This window comes from Rhineura floridana, chromosome 5, assembly GCF_030035675.1.
Source record: "Rhineura floridana isolate rRhiFlo1 chromosome 5, rRhiFlo1.hap2, whole genome shotgun sequence".
Taxonomy (NCBI): domain Eukaryota; kingdom Metazoa; phylum Chordata; class Lepidosauria; order Squamata; family Rhineuridae; genus Rhineura; species Rhineura floridana.
Genome location: NC_084484.1, coordinates 157,364,443 through 157,385,191, shown reverse-complemented (window position 1 = coordinate 157,385,191; position 20,749 = coordinate 157,364,443). Strand labels below are relative to the sequence as shown.

General features: G+C 40.7%; 1 protein-coding gene across 2 annotated transcripts in view; it reads right to left on the bottom strand.

The window, feature by feature from the left end:
- The window catches only part of MICU2 (mitochondrial calcium uptake 2), a 119,314-nt gene that overhangs the window by 17,371 nt on the left and 81,194 nt on the right, over positions 1-20,749 (bottom strand). For both annotated transcript variants that reach the window (XM_061628562.1, XM_061628561.1), the window contains exons 6-8: positions 17,386-17,468; positions 14,552-14,617; positions 8,482-8,579 (exon numbers count right to left, since the gene is read on the bottom strand). In XM_061628562.1, coding sequence (XP_061484546.1) covers positions 8,482-8,579; positions 14,552-14,617; positions 17,386-17,468 — 247 coding nt within the window. The remainder of the gene's footprint in view (positions 1-8,481; positions 8,580-14,551; positions 14,618-17,385; positions 17,469-20,749) is intronic.

Below are 20,749 nucleotides of genomic sequence, written 5' to 3'. Positions count from 1 at the left end.
CCATGTTGCAAAAGGTCTGCTGGGCAAATGGACTAAGGTCCCACTATGAAGATTTAAAAACACATGGAGTTAGTTTGATAGATAGTATATGCTGCTGGTGTCCAGCGTTAAGCATGCAGACTGGGCAATTTGCAACTGTATTTTTTTTTTTTAAAAAAGCTACGAATGGCATGGAGAGGGGGAAAACCCCACCCAATCCATTCAGTGAACTGCTACACAGTAGCAACTTGCCATGTGGCTTGATTTAAAGTGGAAAATGCACACCAGCCTTAACCTAGGTGTTGCAAAACAACAAAATCAGTCTGAGAAGTGAAAGAGTAAATAATAAAACCAAACGTTCATTTCTGCATTTTGGAAAAAAAACACCCAACTTATTAATCACAGGTAAACACCATTAAACTTTATGAATGAATGCCGCCGCCTCGTTTTAAGGAACGTAAATTACACAGGTAACTATATCTAAAGCTTGTGTGACAGGTTTTAAAGCAGTCTAATCAAATGTAATCACTCCTGCTTTCTCTAGCTACTCTGCTGATCAATGGAAAGCCTTTCTAACAAGAACTTGGAAAATGATAAAAGCATTTACCATCATTTTTCCCCTGCCTTTGACAATGATCTATGTCTGTACAGCTCATCAGTCATCTCTTGTAAAAACACCATTGCACTTTGATCAAAAAGCCAACCATAGCTTCCCATGTGAGGTAAAAAAAGTTGTGAAAAGCCATCAGATAGAAATCACATTTTCCCTGAACAACAGAAACACAGAAATGATGTGCTTGAGTTACTTGCAAATAAAATGTGAAAAGTGATATCTCCACAGAGTTTTTTTTAAAAAGACACTGATCCTTTTATTCACCTTTCTATGAATTAAAACAAACTTTACTGTCATGTCACAATGCAGATGGAGTGGGTATATATGGGTAGTGATAAGGAGACACATTCCAAGTGCATGAAAAATAAATGCCATTGTTGAAAAATTACCTGTATTAAACCTGACACTTACCTAACAGCGTTAAGAGCTAGATGTGGGAGTCCAATTTTGATTACAGGCTTCTATCTGTGTGGTAGGTAAAGGTCTTTAACCTACATTTGCTGAATGTAGTAGGTACACAGTGTTATGCCTCATTGGGTCAGTGCAGGATTTTATCTAATTACCTGAGACATTCCAGTTTGCACTATAAATGCAAACAACCTTTTACGGGTGCACTCTGGCCTTTACATTGTTAATAGGCCCTACTGTATCTAGAGAAAAGGGAGTGTAAACACAATAGAATTCTCAATAAGTTTAAGAACTTCAAAGGCTTATTTCGTTGAAGGCTGTTGCACACCTGAATCAGTGGAAGGAAATGTTTTGCACAGCATCAGAAACAACTCTTTATTCTTAGTTTGGCTGAGAATAGATAAATTGCAGGAAACCATATTGGTCTATTAGGAAAAATATCCAAAAGTAACAGTAGGGTAATATCTTTATTGGGACCAACTTGAACATTGCAAAGTGGTGACCAGGTTTTTGAGTTCTCTACAAATGTTCTTCAGTCTTGAAATTAATCCCCCCCCCAAAAAAAAAGAAGGGAAGGAGAGGATAAAAAGATGTTCCTGCACATGGAGAAAAGTCCTCAGTCTTCTCTTTGCAGGATTTAATGGAAGAGCGTTATGCAGATTTAAATGACTATGCTAAGTGCAAAAGTGATATGTTGAGATTAGTGACATCCGTAAGTAAATACAGGGTCGACATATTGCAAGCTAATATATTTTCTGTTTTGATAGCAAAACAGATTATATGACTACTAAATGAATTGAAGAACCAAAGTAGAACATTTACTAAGATTCTTTTGAAAGACTGGACACATAATACTGTAACTTAATATTTGCTTTTTACGGTGAGTAGATGCATGGTTGCACATTCCCACATGGCCAGGATTTGGTTTAGCATTACGTGTGAACCAGGCCAATCCATAATTGCCACAGTATAGTTAGGCTTTAATAAAAGTGGCCAGTGGATAGTGACGTTGCTGTTGCAAACCGAGACAGTGAGGGGTTGAGACAAGGCAACAGTGATGTTGCGGAAGGTTGGGCACATCAACAGAGCTAATCCAGTCCTCCTTAACTGCCTGAAGCCAGGTCTGCAGCACTGCCCCTGGGCTTTAAAATATTTATTATTATTATTTATTGAATTTGTTATTATTTATTTTATTTATTAAATTTATATCCCACCCTTCCTCCCAAAAGGACCCTAGGGTGGCAAACAAAAACACTAAAAGCACTTTAAAACATCTTAAAAACAAAAGACTTCAAAACATATTAAAATAAAACATCTTAAAGAAACTTTAACAAAGACTTTAAAAACATATTAAAAAGCAATTCCGGCACAGACATAGACTGGGATAAGATCTCTACTTAAAAGGCTTGTTGAAAGAGGAAGGTCTTCAGTAGGAGCCAAAAAGATAATAAAGATTGTGCCTGTCTAATATTTAAGGTGAGGGAATTTCCAAGTGTTGGTGCCACAACACCAAAGGCCGGCTTCCTATGTTGTGCAGAGCAGACCTCCTGTAAGATGGTATCTGCAGGAGGCCCTCACCTGCAGAGTGCAGTGATAGACTGGGAATATAAGGGGTAAGATGATCTTTCAGGTATCCTGGTCCCAAGCTGTGTAGGGCTTTGTACGCCAAAACTAGAACCTTGAACTTGGCCCTGAAGCTAATGTACAGCCAGTGCAATTCTTTCAGCAGTGTGATAACATTTTGGTGATATGCCTCAGTGAGCAATCCCACTACCGCATTTTGCACCAGCTGCAGGTTCTGGACCAACCTCATATATCCTGCCCTTCCTCCTGAAGGAGCCCAGGGCAGCAAATTATTATTATTATTTATTACATTTGTATACCGCCCCATAGCCAAAGCTCTCTGGGTGGTTTACAACAATTAAAAAACATTAAAAACAAATATACAAATTTAAAAACACTTAAAAATTTTTAAAAACACATGCTAAAGTGCCTGGGAGAAGAGGAAAGTCTTGACCTGGCGCTGAAAGGTAACAGTGTTGGTGCCAGGGGCACCTCGTCAAACAGATCATTCCATAATTTGGGGGCCACCACTGAGAAGGCCCTCTCCCTTGCTGCCAGCCTCCCAGCTTCCCTCTGAGTAGGCACCCGGAGGAGGGCCTTTAATGTTGACCGTAGTGTAAGGGTGGGTTCATGTCAGGAGAGGCGTTCCATCAGGTATTGTGGTCCCAAGCCATGGAAGGCTTTATAGGTTAAAACCAGCACCTTGAATCAAGCTCGGAAACATACAGGCAGCCAATGCAAGCGGGCCAGAATCGGTTTTATATGTTTGAACCGTCTGGTGCCTGGCCGTTGCATTTTGCACAAGCTGCAGTTTCCAAACCATCTTCAAAGGCAGCCCCAGGTAGAGTGCATTGCAGTGATCGTGGAGGTTACCAGAGCATGGACAACTGAAGCCAGGTTATCTCTGTCCAAATAGGGGCGTAGCTGGGCCACCAACCGAAGTTGGTAGAAGGCACTCCGTGCCACCAAGGCTACTTGAGCCTCAAGTGACAGAGATGGTTCTAGGAGAACCCCCAAGCTACAAACCTGCTCCTTCAGGGTGGGTTCATGTCAGGAGAGGCGTTCCATCAGGTATTGTGGTCCCAAGCCATGGAAGGCTTTATAGGTTAAAACCAGCACCTTGAATCAAACTCGGAAACATACAGGCAGCCAATGCAAGCGGACCAGAATCGGTTTTATATGTTTGAACAGTCTGGTCCCTGTTACCAATCTGGCCGCTGCATTTTGCACAAGCTGCAGTTTCTGAACTGTCTTCAAAGGCAGCCCCCATGTAGAGCGTATTAGAGTTGGAACTGAGGCATGTGTAATGAAAAATATTTCATTTCATTGTTCTTTTCATTTTTAAGGTTTAACATGTTTACCATTCATTTGAATTGCCTTTGTCATTCATTATTAGCTTGGGTTGTATCCAAAGGAGCAAGTGCTGTGTTCCATCAGTGCAAGGATTTCAGCTTGTACAATGGGACTTTCACCCTCCTCCCCATGCACCCCCAAAATCTGTTCTAAAGGTTCAGCCAACCGTCCGGAGCAGATTTGGGAAGCACCGAATTCTCCAAAGCAGATAAGGAGAAGTGGGAGAGTGCCATTGTGCAAGTGGAAACCCTTATGCTGATGGAATGTGTTAGTTGGATTAAAAAACTTGTTTTTTGTTTTCATCCATTTTTTGTTTTCCAGTGGAGACCCATGCAATCTTGTGCTGTGTGTGTAACTTTGCTGTTTTCCATCCAATCGGCATGATATTTACCAGCATGCTGAAACCCTGCTCCCCAATAGATCTGTCAACTTCCAAAGAGATAGGACAAAGGGTCCCCATTATGTAGAAAATTAAAATAGGTGTATGGTCATGGCCTAACCTTCAGATACATCATTTTCATTGCTCAGTCCCCACCTTGTGACTTTTCTGTGAACTACACATAGAGTTCTAAATGATGTATTCAATGCAGTCCTGAAATGCAAAGCAATTAAAAGTGACTGTTGATAAGAACAGGAGACAGAGGGGAGAATTCACATAGGCAGAAGTGGAAGGGAAAGGGAGACATGTGATTTTGCAGGACAGTGACTGGCACTGTGACATTTGAACCAGGCCTTGGTGGATTGTTTCAAACCGTAGATATTATCAGCATAAGGAAACCACTTCTTGCTGTCTGACCCTGTGGTTTGCTTTTTCCAGTTATACACCATCAGAATCAGTTATACACAAGAGTGGCTGTATACTATAGCCAGCGTGGATTTTTCACATTCCGCAATGTTGAATTGAAACTACCCCCCATGCCATTCTGATGCTTCCCATAAGCTCATTTCAAAACAAAACCTTACAAAACTTATAGTCCTGAACTCAGAAACACTTGTTTAACAACCCTCTAAATTTTCATGGCGATACACAAAACAGTCAGAGAGAATCGAGAGTTCAAAGTGTAAAAAGAGAGAGAGAAAAACAGAGCCATTTTGGACTTTTTTCTCTCAGAGTTCTCATAATCTGTTGAAATTCATGAAAAATCAGCTATGTTCAGAGTACCTGTAATCCTATTACTGAACTTGCCCCATACTCTGATCTTCATCTTCTGCAGTTTAAAAGTTAAAAAAAATGCCTGACTGATTTTTAATTAATTTAAGAAATTTTGGCAGGAACTCAATGATAGTGTTGGGCATGCTCAGTAAGAAGAACCAACTGTCAGTGTTCTAAAAGCCAGACTCCCAGCTGCTGAGCTTGCCTATTCAGGGGGCCACACCCACACAAGACTTTGATTTCACTTGAGACAGTCATGGCTTCCCCCCAAGAACCCTGGGAAGTGTAGTTTGTGAAGGATGCTGAGAGGAGACTCCTATTCCACTGTCAGCCACTCTGATTGAAGGTCAGCGAGGGGACCAGGGCCTCTCCTAGCAACTCTCAGCACTCTTCACTAACTACACTTCCCAGGATTCTTTGAGAGAAGCCATGACTCTCCAAAGTGAAATAAAGGCCTGGTGTGGATGTGGCCAGGGACAGCTTTGGTTTAAATTTGGGTGGGAGGCTATATGTGCCTGCTGTAGAATAAAAAGGTGGGGGAAACACTGAAAAGCAATGATACTGTTCACAATGTTTTCTTTTTGGAAAGGAAAGGGGCTTCCCCTCTGCCCAGTGCCCACCCCCGCAATCTCCTCCCCTCCTCCTTCTCCTCCCCTCCCTGCCCCCCCCGGCCAGTGTTGGACTATGACCTAGGCACTATGACCGGGTTTTGAATCCCCACACAGCCATGAAGCACATTGGGTGACCTTGGGCCAGTCACTGCCTCTCAGCCTCAGAGGGAGGCAATGGTAAAACCACCTCTGAATACCGCTTACCGTGAAAACACTATCCAGAGTCACCATAAGTTGGGATTGACTTGAAGGCAGTCCACTTCCATTTTCAAACATGATTTCACAGATATAAATCCCCCTGAACTCCAAAAGTATGCAAATGATCAAACCCACCCTCCCTTCTCCTCCCTCCTATCCTCTCCCTCTTGTCCCTTCCCTCCCCCCTATCCTCTCCCTCTTGTCCCTTCCCTCCCCATTGCCATCCCCTTCCAATCCCCTCCTTCCCCTTCCCCCTCCTCTCCTCCCCTTCCTCCTCCCCATGGTCAGTTTTACCTATCTTAAGCATGACTGCACGGGAGTAAATACCATTCAACTCTATAAGCACGCAAATGATCAAACCTGCCCTCCACTCCCCCTTGTTTTGCCCCTCCGCCTCCAATCCCCTCCTTCCCGTTCTCCCCCTCCCCATGGTCAGTTTTACCTATCCTAACCATGATTACACAGGAGTAAATCCGACTGAATTCAGTAAGAATGTCTTTCCCCTCCTTCCCCTCTTTCTTCTTCCTCCTCCCTTGCCCACTCCAGGGGTAAATCCCACTGAACTCAATAAACATGTAAATGATGAAACCTGTCCTTCTCCTCTCCTCCCTCTCTTGCCTGCCCCCATCCCCCTCCTCCCTTCCCCATCTCCTGTGGTCAGTTTCACCTATCCTAAGAATGATTGCAGGGGAGTAAATCCCACTGAACTCAATAAGCATGCTAATGATCAATCCATTCTCAGCAAACTTGCACAGGATCCCATTTCTTACCTCCCGGATTAAAAAGCAGAGAAATTAACTAATAGGCAAAACCCCTTGCGGTTTAAGAACATGCCTATAGCCCACAGATATTTCTATCAAACTTGAAAAAGCAGGAAAATTGGGCAGCTATAGTGAATGCACCAGGGGAGCAGGAGACCTGACCTATTGTACTGCCCTACAGATTGGTCAAAATGCAAACACCATTTGGGTTGGTCTTCCACAGTCCAATCCACTTCCTGTGTAGCTTGGAAGAATTTGGTAACATGCCTTTGAGCATATGGTGAGTGGTGGCAACACCTGTAATCAGCCCAAATAATAGAAAGAAGACATGTGCTGTGCTGATCTTGTTTTAGCAGAGAGGAAGCAACATTATTAAGACAGTTGATACAGTTCAGAAGGTCACTTTAAATATGTCTGATTTACCTTGCAATGTTAGTGAAGTTTCCTATAGGAAATCATTTTCTTTTGTTTCTATTTCTGTGAATATGTGATGTACAGCAACACTTTGCAAACTTTACACTAAAAAAACTCCAAAAATAATTGTGGAATAATGGCACTGACTGTTCTGCAGAATAGTCTCCGGTGGAAATCAAGAGTGTCTCAGTTTGCACAAGATAAAACAGTGGGAGGTGAAATATATTCTAGCAAAATTCTAGGTGTGCTCTATGTTTTTAATTGACCATGCCCACCTTGCCTTAAATGAAGTGGTTTAAAGACGGCAGACTGAAAACATGCATCCTCTTTTTGCCAACAGCTAGAGTAATTGCTGAATTAGCAACATATTGTAATCAGTCTGATTTTACATCAAACTGCAGTTTCAGATTCAACTGTTAATGCACCCAAAAGAGAAATAGAACATAACCTCCAATTTGAAACACAAAAGGCTGTCTTCACCATCACATGACACAGATGGCTGTCCAGCTGCCTCTTGAATGCCTCCTGTTGTGGAGAGCCCACCACCTCCCTAGGTAATTGGTTCCACTGTTGTACTGCTCTAACAGTTAGGAAGTTTTTTCCTGACATTCAGCCAAAATCTGGCTTCCTATAACTTGAGCCATTATTCCGTGTCCTGCACTCTGGGATGATCAAGAAGAGATCCTGGACCTCCTGTGTGTGACAACCTTTCAAGTACTTGAGTGCTATCATAGCTCCCCTCTTTCTTCTCTTCTCAAGGCTAAACATGTCCAGTCTCAGTTCATAGGGCTTTGTTTCCAGTCCCATGATCATCTTTGTTGCCCTCTTCTGAATCTGTTTCAGTTTATGTAGGTCCTTTCTATCTTAACAACAGAGAAACTGGATGAACTGTATTTTTTGTTGTGCAACCAGGCTTCACCACCTTTTGCAGAGTGATTGAATGCTGCTTATCTCTGCTGCAAAACGGTCTGCCAAGCCCTGCTGTAGCCCCAGCATGAGCCACTCAAAACCATGTAGTACATGCTAATAACTGATGCGTTACAATGTGTGTCCTTAGAGCTCTGAACCCTTTTGGCTTTAAACACCACCCCTTCTGTGAGACACCACAATATTAAGTTTACTCCGTGGTGTCACAGCTACAAAAGTGAGCAGAGCTTCCTGCCAAATGTGAGCAGAGGCATATAAATCCCATTGTGGACACATCCACTGATGGACGTAAATTCTATGTAAGCATATCAGAGGGGAATGCTGTGTTGACAAGACGGCTGATGCGATTCCCAGTGTGCTGTTCTTTAAGATAAATATTATTAAAACAGGACAAAAGTTTCAATTGTAATATCTGACAGACTGATCAAACTGAACACTTCACAACACACAGCAAAGAAGGATGACAACTAGAGTATTAATTAGTAATTGTTTCAATGCTACCTGTGAAATTCGCAGTAATGAATCTTCTTTTTTCCTTCTCTTCCAAAGAAGTGGACCAGCAACATGGTATGAATATCAGGATCTTCTGATTCTGGCTCCTGAAAAAATATACATCAGTACTTTTGTCAGAGTACCTCTAGTGTTATCTAGGGTCATCCTACATGTAGCAAACAGTGAAGGTTTAAAAGGAAAGATTGAACTTTTTGCTTGAACAACACTATGCAAAATTCAATGTGAATTTCAAATAGAAGAACATAGTTTTCAGCTAGGAAGCAATAAGTGAAACACAATATATATGTGACCTAAAGAAGAGTATCTGGAAACACGTATAGTATGTCTTTATGGGCTGTAACATCTTTCTCCAATCTGATATATAAGTAACTGTGGACTTTGATCAAAGACTCCAATGAGCAACTTTGGATTGTTAGGATCCAATGAAGCAAGCCAAAAGGTGTGCTTAATTGAATTTCTGGTGGGTTTTGACCCCTTTGAACAGCAGGCCTCCATGCCATATCACAAGCTCCTTACAAAACTCCCATTCCTTCAAAACAAGTTTTCTTGCAATGTGGAGGCCTGCTGTTCAGTGAATATTTTTAAAAATATATACACTGATTTTCAAACAAAATACTCCCCAAAGTGGTTTACAAAAATGTAATGCAAGCCCAAATTTCCAATGAGTAAATAAAATGATTTGTGTGGTTCTTATAGGCCTTTGTATCTAAATTCTGATAATTATAAACTGGGCAGGATTAGGCAAGTCTAAATCCATTGATTTCAATGAGCTTGGGGGAGCCCAGTTTTGCTTTGGATCACGCTCTACATTTCCCATTTCCCATGAATGACCAAATAATTCAGCATACATTGTATAAATGAATTTTTCCTTAGGGAACAAAAGGCATGCGGAACACAAAGAATGTATTCCAAATAGCTCAGCTATTTTATCCTTTCAAAAGGCTAAAACCACACAAAAGTACAGGATTTTTACATTATGTATTTCTTTCACCACTTAGCCTAAGTGGCATTTCTTTGAACACAACAAGCAACATAGAGTCCATGGGGATTTCAATGTACTGTTCTTATGACATCTAAATAGCCTATATGTCTTTTATTCTGCTGAAGAGCCAAGATGAAAGACAACAATCTACCCATAAGATTAAATACAAATGGTTATTTAGTTTTCAGTATTATCAACAAGTTGCATTAGTTCAGTGTGTTTCATGCCTATTGCAAACACTAACACATTTTATAGTTCAGGTAGTGCTCCTTATTTGTTCCATTATACTTTTCACTAAATGAAGTAACATGAGCCCGATTTAAGCTACCTAAAAATGGTTTAATATGTATGCTGCATTTTACCATTTTAGTTTTAAAAATTTAATATAAAAACTGCATGTGTTCTTTAATCCCAACAAAAACATACAGACATATGCAAACCTAATGGTAATATAACTTCATAAATCACTAGTTATACAATACTGTAATTACATTTTTCTTACAGAAACATAGTTCTTAGGAAAAAATGTACATAAGATAAAAATAGAGAAGTAATCTAAACTACAAAGAAAGAAAAAAAGAAAGAAAGATCTTGCAGGGGATACAGTAAAAGAAACTTTGTAAGATTTCAAAACAATGTTGTAAACTGAGATATACAGCATTTGATTGCAGAAGGTGATAAATAGTAACCAATTTGTAGTGTAGCCATTCCATTTTTGCCTTTTTTCTTGCACTGATATATAACCAGATAATTAAGTCATTATGGCATAATCCTTTTCTATAATCCATCATTCTTTGTTATGTATATTTGGGGTCTAAATATTTTGCACAAAGGACCCTAGCAGTCAGAGACATTTATGCTATTTTTGGAATTAATCTATGTGACAAAAGAAAAAAAGAGTTTGATTTAATCAAGTGTCCTAGAAATTTTTCCATCAGTATTTTTTAATTTCCCTCCAATTTCTTTTTAGTCAATGGTCAAAACCATCACATGAGAATTGCGCTTGTTTGTTATTACATTTCTAAAACACTGGGCTATCACTTTACAGGTGTAATATACCATTTTGTGATCATTTTAAAGCAAATCTCCCAAATATTCATATTTGAGGAAAAATGAAAGCCTAATTACCATGAATATTTCCAAACTGACATTTAAATATTAGGTCCAACAGGGGGACTCAAACACTGCATGAGTGGACTTCTGCTTGTGCATCTGGGACTTCCTTCCTCTTGTCCCTCCTGCATCCCCCCAAACTTTGCTCTCAAGGGGCCCACAACCTTTCAGAGCAATTTTTGAGGTTACATGGGGAGGAAGGTGAAGTTCCATTGTGTGAGCAGAAGTCCATTCTGATTGTGCACAGAGAACATTGGATACAATCCATTAACATGAGCCCAATGAATCAAATTATTTGACCTGTTCCATTTTGCATTCATGCTATAAAATAAATGGACAATAAATGTTTCTTATTCATTATTATTATTACTACCCTTTCAAATTCCATTGTTTTCCTGCATTCAAGTTTATTTACTCATAAAAAAGACATGACTTGAAAGTATTCTAGCCATCAAGGATTAGGTTCATTCCATGTATCTTTTAATTTTATTTACATTTTTTAAAAATGTAGACCATCTGTTTTTCCACAGTAATTACAGGGGAGTTTCCAACAGGATATATAAAACATATTATGCACAATGAAACAACAAGAATATAACTACAGTTAAAATTCATTATAAATTCCACATTTAATTAATTAATTAATTAATTAGTATCCCGCCCTTCCTCCCAGCAGGAGCCCAGGGCAGCAAACAAAGCGCTAAAAACACTTTAAAACATCATAAAAACAGATCTTACAATACATTAAAACAAAACAGCGTTAAAAACATTAAAAAAAACTTTAAAAAAGGGTTAAAAGCATTATTAAAAAACATATTAAGCAATTCTAACACAGACGCAGACTGGGATAGGTCTCAACCTAAAAGGCTTGTTGAAAGAGGAAAGTCTTCAAAAGGCGCCGAAAAGATAGCAGAGATGGTGCCTGCCTAATTCAAAGCGAGGGAATTCCACAGGTAGGTGCTGCCACACTAAAGGTCCATTTTCTATATTGTGCAGAATGAACCTCCTGATAAGATGCTTTCTGCAGGAGGCCCTCACCAGCAGAGCACAGTGATCGACTGTGTACATAAGGGATAAGACGGTCTTTCAGGTATCCTGGTCCCAAGCTGTACAGGGCTTTGTACACCAAAACAAGAACATTGAACTTGGCCCAGTAGCAAATGGGCAGCCAGTGCAATTCTTTCAGCAGCAGTGTGACATTTTGGCAATACCCTGCCCCAGTGAGCAGTCTCACCGCTGCATTTTGCACCAGCTGCAGCTTCTGGACCAACCTCAAGGGCAGCCCCACATAGAGGGCATTACAGTAATCCAGCCTGGAGGTTACCAGTGCGTGGACAACAGTGGTCAGGCTCTCCCAGTCCAGAAACGTCTGCAGCTGTCTCACCAGCTGAAGCTGGTAAAAGGCACTCCTAGCCACTGAGGTCACCTGGGCCTCTAGAGACAAAGATGGATCCAGGAGCACCCCCAGACTATGGAGCTGCTCTTTCAGAGGGAGTACGACCCCATCCAAAGCAGGCAACTGACCAATTATTCGAACTCGGGGACCACCAACCCCCAGCGCCTCTGTCTTGCTAGGATTCAGACTCAGTTTATTGGCCCTCATCCAGCCCACCACAGAGTCCAGGCAGCAGTCCAGGGCTTGCACAGCCTCTTCCGATTCAGATGTTATGGAGAAATAGAGCTGGGTATCATCAGCATACTGCTGACACCTCACCCCAAAGCTCCTGATGACTGCTCCCAAGGGCTTCATATAGATGTTAAACAGCATGGGGGACAAGATGCTACCCTGCGGCACCTCACAGCATAGCTGCCAGGGGGCCAAAAGGCAGTCACCCAACACTATTCTCTGAGAGCGACCCTGGAGATAGGATCGGAGCCACTGTAAAACAGTGCCTCCAACACCCAGCTCACCAAGTCAGCCCAGAAGGATACCATGGTCAATGGTAGCAAAAGCCACTGAGAGATCAAGTAAGAATAACAGGGTCGCACTCCCCCTGTCCTCCCAATAAAGGTCATCCATCAGGGCAACCAAGGCCGATTCAGTCCCATAACCAGGCCTGAACCGAGACTGGGATGGGTCAAGGTAATCTGTTTCATCCAAGAGTGCTTGCAGTTGCTGCGCCACAACCCCTTCAATCACCTTCCCTAAGAAGGGGGTATTTGCAACCGGTCGGTAGTTGTCAGAAACCAATGGGTCCAGGGTGGGCTTTTTCAGGAGTGGTAGAATCACCGCCTCTTTCAAGGTGGCTGGAACCACTCCCTCCCACAATGATGTGTTGACCACACCTTGGATCCACTCAGCAAGCTTTAATGAACCAAGAAGGGCAAGGGTCGAGAGGACACATTGCTGGCTGCATCATCGCAAGCACTTTGTCCACGTCATCAGGCCGCATCAACTGAAAAAGTTTCCAAGAAGTTACAGCAGACATTGCTCTGGACACCTCATAGGGGACCACAGTAGATGTGGATGGGGCATCAAGACTGCTACAGAGGCGAGCAACTTTACCCTCAAAGTGCCTTGCAAACAATTCACAGTGGGCCTCCGAAGGGTCTAAGACTCCATTTCCTGGAGCTGATTTCAACAGCCGCCTGATAATATGAAAAAGCTCCACTGGACGGCTACTTGAGGATGCGATGGAGGCAGAGAAGTGGGCCTTCTTCACCGCCCTCACCGCCACACAGTAGGCACGGTTATGATGTTTTACTCATGCCCGATCAGCCTCACAGCACATCTTTCGCCATTTGCGCTCTAGCCATCGTCCAGCCTGTTTCATTGCCCTTAGCTCACTGGTGTACCAGTGCAAGCCGGGCTTACAGTGCCGGAGAGGGCGCTCGGGGTCAACCTTGTCGAGGGCCCGACACGCCTCGCTGTTCTACAGCGTGACAAGGACTTCAGCAGGGTCACCTACTGGCAACTCCCCCAGAGCATTCAGGAATCCAGTGGGTTCCATTAGGCTCCGGGGGTGGATCATCTTAATCTGTCCACCACCCCTGCTGGGAAGGATCGGAGCCATAAGTCTAAACTTCACCAGGAAGTGATCATGACAATGGGGTGATATCCACACACACCCCCATCTCCAGACCACCCCTTCATCCATCTGGAGCAAAAACAAAGTCGAGGGTGTGCCCTGCCCTATGTGTTGGGCCAATAACAATATTTTTAAATTTTAATATAAAATGTTGCCATTAGCTCTTGTATCCCATAAATCAAATTGTGCTATACTAAGATTAAAGTCTAGAAAGATCATGATTACTGACATTATTAGCAATTTAACAGCACCAATTCTTCTTTTGAACTTATCTCAATTTTTCAAAAGATAAGTCACTTAAAGTAGTTTATCCTCTCTTGTGGTCTTAACCTTAAGATTTTTATTTGTTCATAATGGCATATGTAAAATTGTCTTATAAACAATATTCTGATTTTGAAATATATAGCAGAGGTGGTCTTGGGTGAGATGTTAGAGAGAGGGGTGGAACAAGCCTTTTGACTCTAGTAATTTAATGTTGAGTAATTTATTGATGGATTTTGGTATGTCAATTTTAATTTGAGTAGGGGAACTTTTCTGTATTGGGATATATCTATGCAAGATATAATCCCAAACTGACCTAGAAATGCATTTATTGTTATTTGATCAAGTCAGCTAAGAATAATGTTAAAGAGTTCCCTTCAATATGAATTCTAAAATGAAGTGACTACATATTAAATTAATTCAGAGAGCGTGTGCATGTGCACATGTTTTTTTAAAAAAACCCGAAAGATAGAACAAAAGCCATTTGGAACTATTTCTATAATGAACATGCAAATGCAAGGTCAACAGATCAGACACTTTCATTTAATTAAGTAGCTGAGCTGATATGGATACAATCAGCTACAAGCTGTGCAAGGAATAATGTTAAAAGAGAACAGCGCATTAGTGCCAGAACCACCTGTTAGAAAAAAAATGACATTCTCTGAAGACCTACCTGAGCTGGTGTTTCATCTCTTAAAGCTGTTTTAAACTCATCTTGCTTCCCAATTATTTTCTGCAGCTAAAACAAAAGTGATATATTATCCCATTAACTATCTTGTTTTTCATACCAAAACATTTTTAACAGATAGGAGCTTCTTTCTCAAGGCCACTTACCAAACCCCTTATACAGAAAACACTTCCATGTCAGAAGTAACATAAAACCCTCATGTAGATTGTTCTAATATAACTATCCTATGTGGTGGTTTTCCAGTTTGTGTACACATGCAAATTATAAAAATCTACACACATGTACTGTCAGAGCAAAGCTTGCATACAGAATCATCTAATGCGGCTTTCACATTAATCCAGTGCCTTTCATTAAGGAACTTGGTAACATGTGAAGTGAGTGCTCCACACATAATCTCAGGAATTAAAGATCATGTTCATCACTTCCGATAATAGATAAAAGCTTCCTGACTGAATAACCATGAGTTGGATCTAAAGGTTGGTTGAATGGAGGCCTCCAGTGCAATCAATCTTTCCTCTCCCGTCTGTCCAATTTTGTCCTATTGCAGCTGCTCATAACAATGTCCATGCTGTTCAGGAGGCCCTCCAAACCTCTGGAGAGGCTTTTCAAGGGGTATGAAGGGGGAGGGGAAGTGTTAGATTCTGTTTATTTTCAAAAGTCTGCTTTTTGAGAAATAACTAAATATGTGCAGAAATACATACAAATGGGATGTGACAGCACTGGGCTAAAGAACAGCAAGAACAGATAACCACTTTTGGAAGCCATTTTAAAGATCTCTCTCATAGCACAGAAGCTAAGTTTTTAAATTGGTGTAATAATGTGGCTATGAGTGTGACTTAGTAAGTGTCTGGTCCAAATCTGGCTTCAGCCATGAGTTTGTGAAGCTTCTGTCTCTCTCCACGTTATCCTTCCCACCTAAAATGTACTACAATAATGCTCACTGGCAGCTCACATACTTTGCCCATGCAGAAGGCCCCCAATTCAATCCCTGGCACATCTAGCTAAAGGTTCTCAGGCTGCAGAGCTGGGAAGGGCCTTTGAGACCTTTGACTGCATTAACATGCAGGAAGAACTGAGCTAGATGGACCAATGGACAGACTCCATATAAGATAGCCTCATAAGGTTATTGTAAGGATTATTAAGTGCATGTGGAACCCTTTTATCCTCAAAAAGCACTATAAAATGAGTTTTATTTTGCTTTTGTAAAAAATGATTTTTTTTAAAGTGATCAGAATATGACCCGGTAATTTTGTATTCTTTAATAAATTCTGATCCAAAAAAAGGTCTTCAGCAAATACACCAATTTGCAGCTTAATATAAATCTCTAGCAAATCATTCAGCAGACTCCTGGCAGCAATCTCTCTTTGTGAAACATTTATAATTACTCACAAATCTCTTCAGAGGCCAAGTTTCTAACAAGAGATTTAGCACAGCACACTGCAAAGCTCACCTACCTTTCAGAGATGCTAACACCAGTCCTCAAATGGACAGCAAAAATAAAAGAACAAGGGACTTATTATTTATGATAATAGCATGGATAGAGATAGAAAGTAGAGGATTTAGAATTGCTTAGGAGAGGTGCTTTTAAAAGTATGTTTATCACTGTGAGACAAGCAGCACATAACTTTCTCTTCCAATAATGAAACAGAACAACGCTCCCAAAGCCTCCTGCTTTATCATCCTTAAACCTCATCTCCGATTCCTCAAGCCAACACCAGGTGATAGCTTTGGCAGGTTAGGCTGAAATGGCACTATTTCCCCTAAATAGTTTGCACCTGGCCCTGTCCAGTCATTCTAAAAGAGTGCTGCACACTGAAACCCAACACTGAATACAGGGACCCTTTTCCTAGTAGTGCATGCAGCCAGACCACCCATCTGTGGTCTGTTTGTTCAGGCAAGGCAAGCTGGGATAGGGCATTACTTCCTCTATTTATCCCAACCTTTAGCACTGTTGAAAGATGACTAAACAAGGGATGGAGGGGCATGTAAGAGAACTGTACCTACAGATAAGCAGCTGCCATTTTCAGCTAAGGCTACAGGAGAAGTGCTGGTAAGGTGGGACAGGGAGACATTGCTGTACAAGGATTGTTCTTCTAAGTCAAAGTCAATCATTTGCCCAACATTCCTCTGAACTCGGGGCCCACCATTTACTTCTGCTTCTAGTTCCCCTAAGGGCCTATTACATCACATGTGTTGCACTTCTTGTTTCCACTGACACTGAAGTAGCTTCTTCCTCTCTCCAGATGGTCTCAACAGCGAAACACATTCTCTTCTATTCAAATGAAATTGCATATTTGATTTTGAACTCAAGTGTGTACTTTATAGCATTCATAATAAAAAGCTAATTATACATTCTCTTTCCATTTCTGCAGTGGAACCCTCTCTGTAGTGATGGATTTTCAGTAGTTTTGTTTACATGGGTAGAATATCTCTCTATTCCTCGTACACAAATTGTAAGAAATCTGAGAATTTTTATATGAAATAAACTTTTGGCCCCTGCTTTTGATACCAAAACACTGCTTTTGACCAAGTATGTTAATGAAGGAAAAGGAAGCACAGGTTTGTCATATGTTCACTGACACCTGTATCCAAATGTAAAATCATGAAATCTGGTCTATAGTTAAGAAAATGTTCTTGATTTAACTCAAAGCTTTAATGAAAAAAGTTGCAAAAGGTTTTAATTTCCTTAGTTCTAGTGAAGACATGATCTCTTGTGCACAAAGCAGAGGAAGGTATAGTCTTGCGCCTGTCATTTGAGCATTATATGGCAATTCCGTAAATTAAAAAATAAAAAGATTTTAAAATATTAAAAGCCATACCTTAAAAAATTCCTTTTTCTCTAAATGTCCATTCCCATCTGCATCCAACATTTTAAAAGCAATATGAAATCCAGTCTGCGGTTCTGCAATGAATCACACCACACAGATTTATTCAGAAATATTTTACACATAAGATAGTATTGCCTGCTAATCCAGTTCCCCCCAAATAGGCAGATGCTTCCAGATTCCTATAAAGGCAGAGGGCCCATAAGTAACTATATAAGCATGTGGGAAAGTGTTCTGAAGCCATTTCTAGGCCAACTAGTGGAGTGGCATTGGTACCTAAAAAACAAAAGGTTTACCAATTTGATCTTTACTATTGGGAAAACTCATTAAAACTTTGATCCATGGTGGGAGATGTCCTAATTAGGCAAGCCATGAAGTTGCTAACTAAAAAGTAGATCTTCAAATCATGGTTTGGAAAATCAGAAATGGGATGTTTAAACTGGACCAGTGTCACAGCAGCACCAACTAGAGAAACAATAAGGTGTTCACTACTTCAAAGCAGGAGAAAAAACTCTGAAAATTGCTTGCAAAAAGACATTACAAAAAGATCAGGTGAAAGATATTCATAAAAGCTTTTACAGCAAACACTTCCCAAGTGATCCTAAACAGTTGCTACAGCTTTATTACATGCTATAGCAGCAACCAAGGTCCCTAAAAAGTGTATGGAATGTTTGTGAATAGTCCTGTCTCTTTAACAGGCCTGACTTTCAAATCCCCAGAATTCTGAGCAGGTAACTAGCCTTCATGACTGAACAATAAATTTTTCACAAACAACACTGTCACAGTGTGCTAACAACCTTGGAGAAGAAATTCATAATGACTGAGGGTGACAGCTGATTTCTTCTCAGTGGAATGTTTCATTCTAACAATTTTATTAAGTATTCTTTGAGCCGGCAATAATGCAAATGTAGCCTATAATGTTATTGGAGAATAAAAGCAGAATGATTTATTCTAAAGTGATGCATACCATCTGTTGCAACATACTGATAAGAAGGTAGCCCCACGTAATACATAGGAGCTAAAGCTGCTCATACAGCTCACAAGATGACACTGTTATCTGATATGATGCAACTCCAATGGTATGTATTTATAAAATAAGTGAGGTTCAAAGAAAAGCTCAATGTGCTTGCTTTTAATTACACAGACAATAACTCTAACATGTGAGTTTCAGACTTTCACACTGGCTATTTGTGGAAGTTATATTTCAGTGCTATCTATGAAAAGAACATTCAACTTCCTCAAAATACTGATCCCTCAAATTGTGGCTATTTGCAATCCGACTTTTCACAAAATTATGTAGTTACAGGATTCAGAAGCTAAGCATCTCCTTCAGAGCAGGAATGTGTTGATCTTTCTCTACTGGGAAATAAAGTAGGACCTTAAGAGGAGGGACTGGCAGGAAAACAGAATTTTGACCTTCCTAGTAAATTCTTGTTTTTTCCTAGTAGATGAAGACAGTCTGCTCTTTGGGGAACCATCTCTTCCTGGTAGCAGACAGGTCCTCAAACTGATGAGCATCAGCTACAAGGAGGAGCTACTGCAGTACAGGAGCCCTTCAATTTCTAAATAACTGCACAAAATCTAAAAAAAAGCAAAAAAGGAAAGCTAACTATAAATATAAGAACAGTTTACTTAACTCAAAAAAGGAAAGGAGTGGTACTGGGGGAAGGGGGAGACAGTGTCCCCAAAATCCTGTTCACTCTACCTGGGTTGGGTAAGCAAGATTGACGTTTCTCCACTATGAAAACAGAAACAGTGAGTTCAACACTTCCCTCCCCCCCTTCCTAATGGCTGTGGGCAGTCTTGTCCTCTGGGACGTTAATGAGCATTCTTATCTTCTCATGGAGATATTATCATTGCCAATTCAAGGAACTGACGTGGAGAATTTTCTTCCACAAGCCTCCTATCAAATACATTCTTGGCTAAGGACCATTTGTCAATTCTATTTCACATGGAAGCACGTGAATCAAGGTCCAAAGAACCATTCCATATTTTTTTTCCAACAGAGAACCTTGTGCAGACAATTATCAAGATAGCTGATACACTAAGAATGAGGCATGTCCCCTATGGAGGATCCCTCTGAAGAAATTTGTATATGAATACCACACAATCTCTAATCCACCTGGACAGTGGACCAGCACTAGAAATCTTCTGGCCTAATGAGGACTATTTAAATGCCACAAACAATTCCATTTGTCTATATAATTTGGTTACTTCTAGGTGAAATCTGAGAACCTTCTGGAGATACAGCCCATGCTATTCACACTCCTTTTAGATGAGTGACAATGGGACAAAAAGGGAGGACAAGTTCCTGCCTCTTATGCTACAAGGAATTTACCTTTGGAATAAAGACTGTAGCAAACTGGAGAATTACCTTGTCCTCATGAATTACCCTTTTTGACCAGAGCTCCTACTTAACAAAAGTATGAGCAGATGCAAAATAAAAAATGACATTTTTTTTGAATTTTCTTAATGCAGGTGAGGGGAACCTTTGGCCCTCCAGATGTTGCTGAACTACAACCCACATAATCCCTACTCATTAACCATATTTATTGGGGTTGATGGGAGTTATAGTTCAGCAACATTTGAAGGGACAGAGGTTCCCCATGCCTGCCTTAATGGAATCATGGCCACAGGATCGCTTCCTCCTGAATGAACCATTCACTTAAATTTTCCTCTGAGGCTCTGCTCTATGTCTTCCCCTCATGTTTGAAATGGGACACAATCTAAGTAACTGCACTCAGATTCTGCAACTCCTTTCTCCACTAAGCCCACTTAGGCTTTGTTGGTTTTCGCGATACTGTGAACACGTTGTTCCACAGGGCCTGTGGGAGCACAAGCTAGGATGTATTTTCTGGAATAAATTCTGGTTTTGCTATTTTTTATTTATTTACAATATCTCTATACCACTTTCATCAAAGATTTAAACATTTAAAACAAGAAATAAAACAACCAGCAGGTAAAAGAGCAATTGAAACCATCAGGAGAATTTAAAATATTCTAGATAGCAAAAAATGTTTAAATGCCTCAATTGGAGAGGAAATTACAGCAATTAAAATACAGCCATTGGGGAGGGCATTCTATAACTTTGGTGCCCCTTCTGAAAAAGCCATCTCTATTCTTGTAGCCAATGACTCTCACATGCAAGCATATTGGCATGGGAGGAGGCTCTCCTTCATGTACTGTATTTAGGTTTCAAGGCATTTGGGGCTTTAAAGTTAAGCACCAGATGTCTGAACTGGGCTCAAAAATGAATAGGCAGACAGTGTACATTTTTGAAGATGGGCAAAATATGAGGACCATAACTAGACTACACCATCCACGAGGTTGTGTACTAGCCAAATTTCAGGTGAAAGGC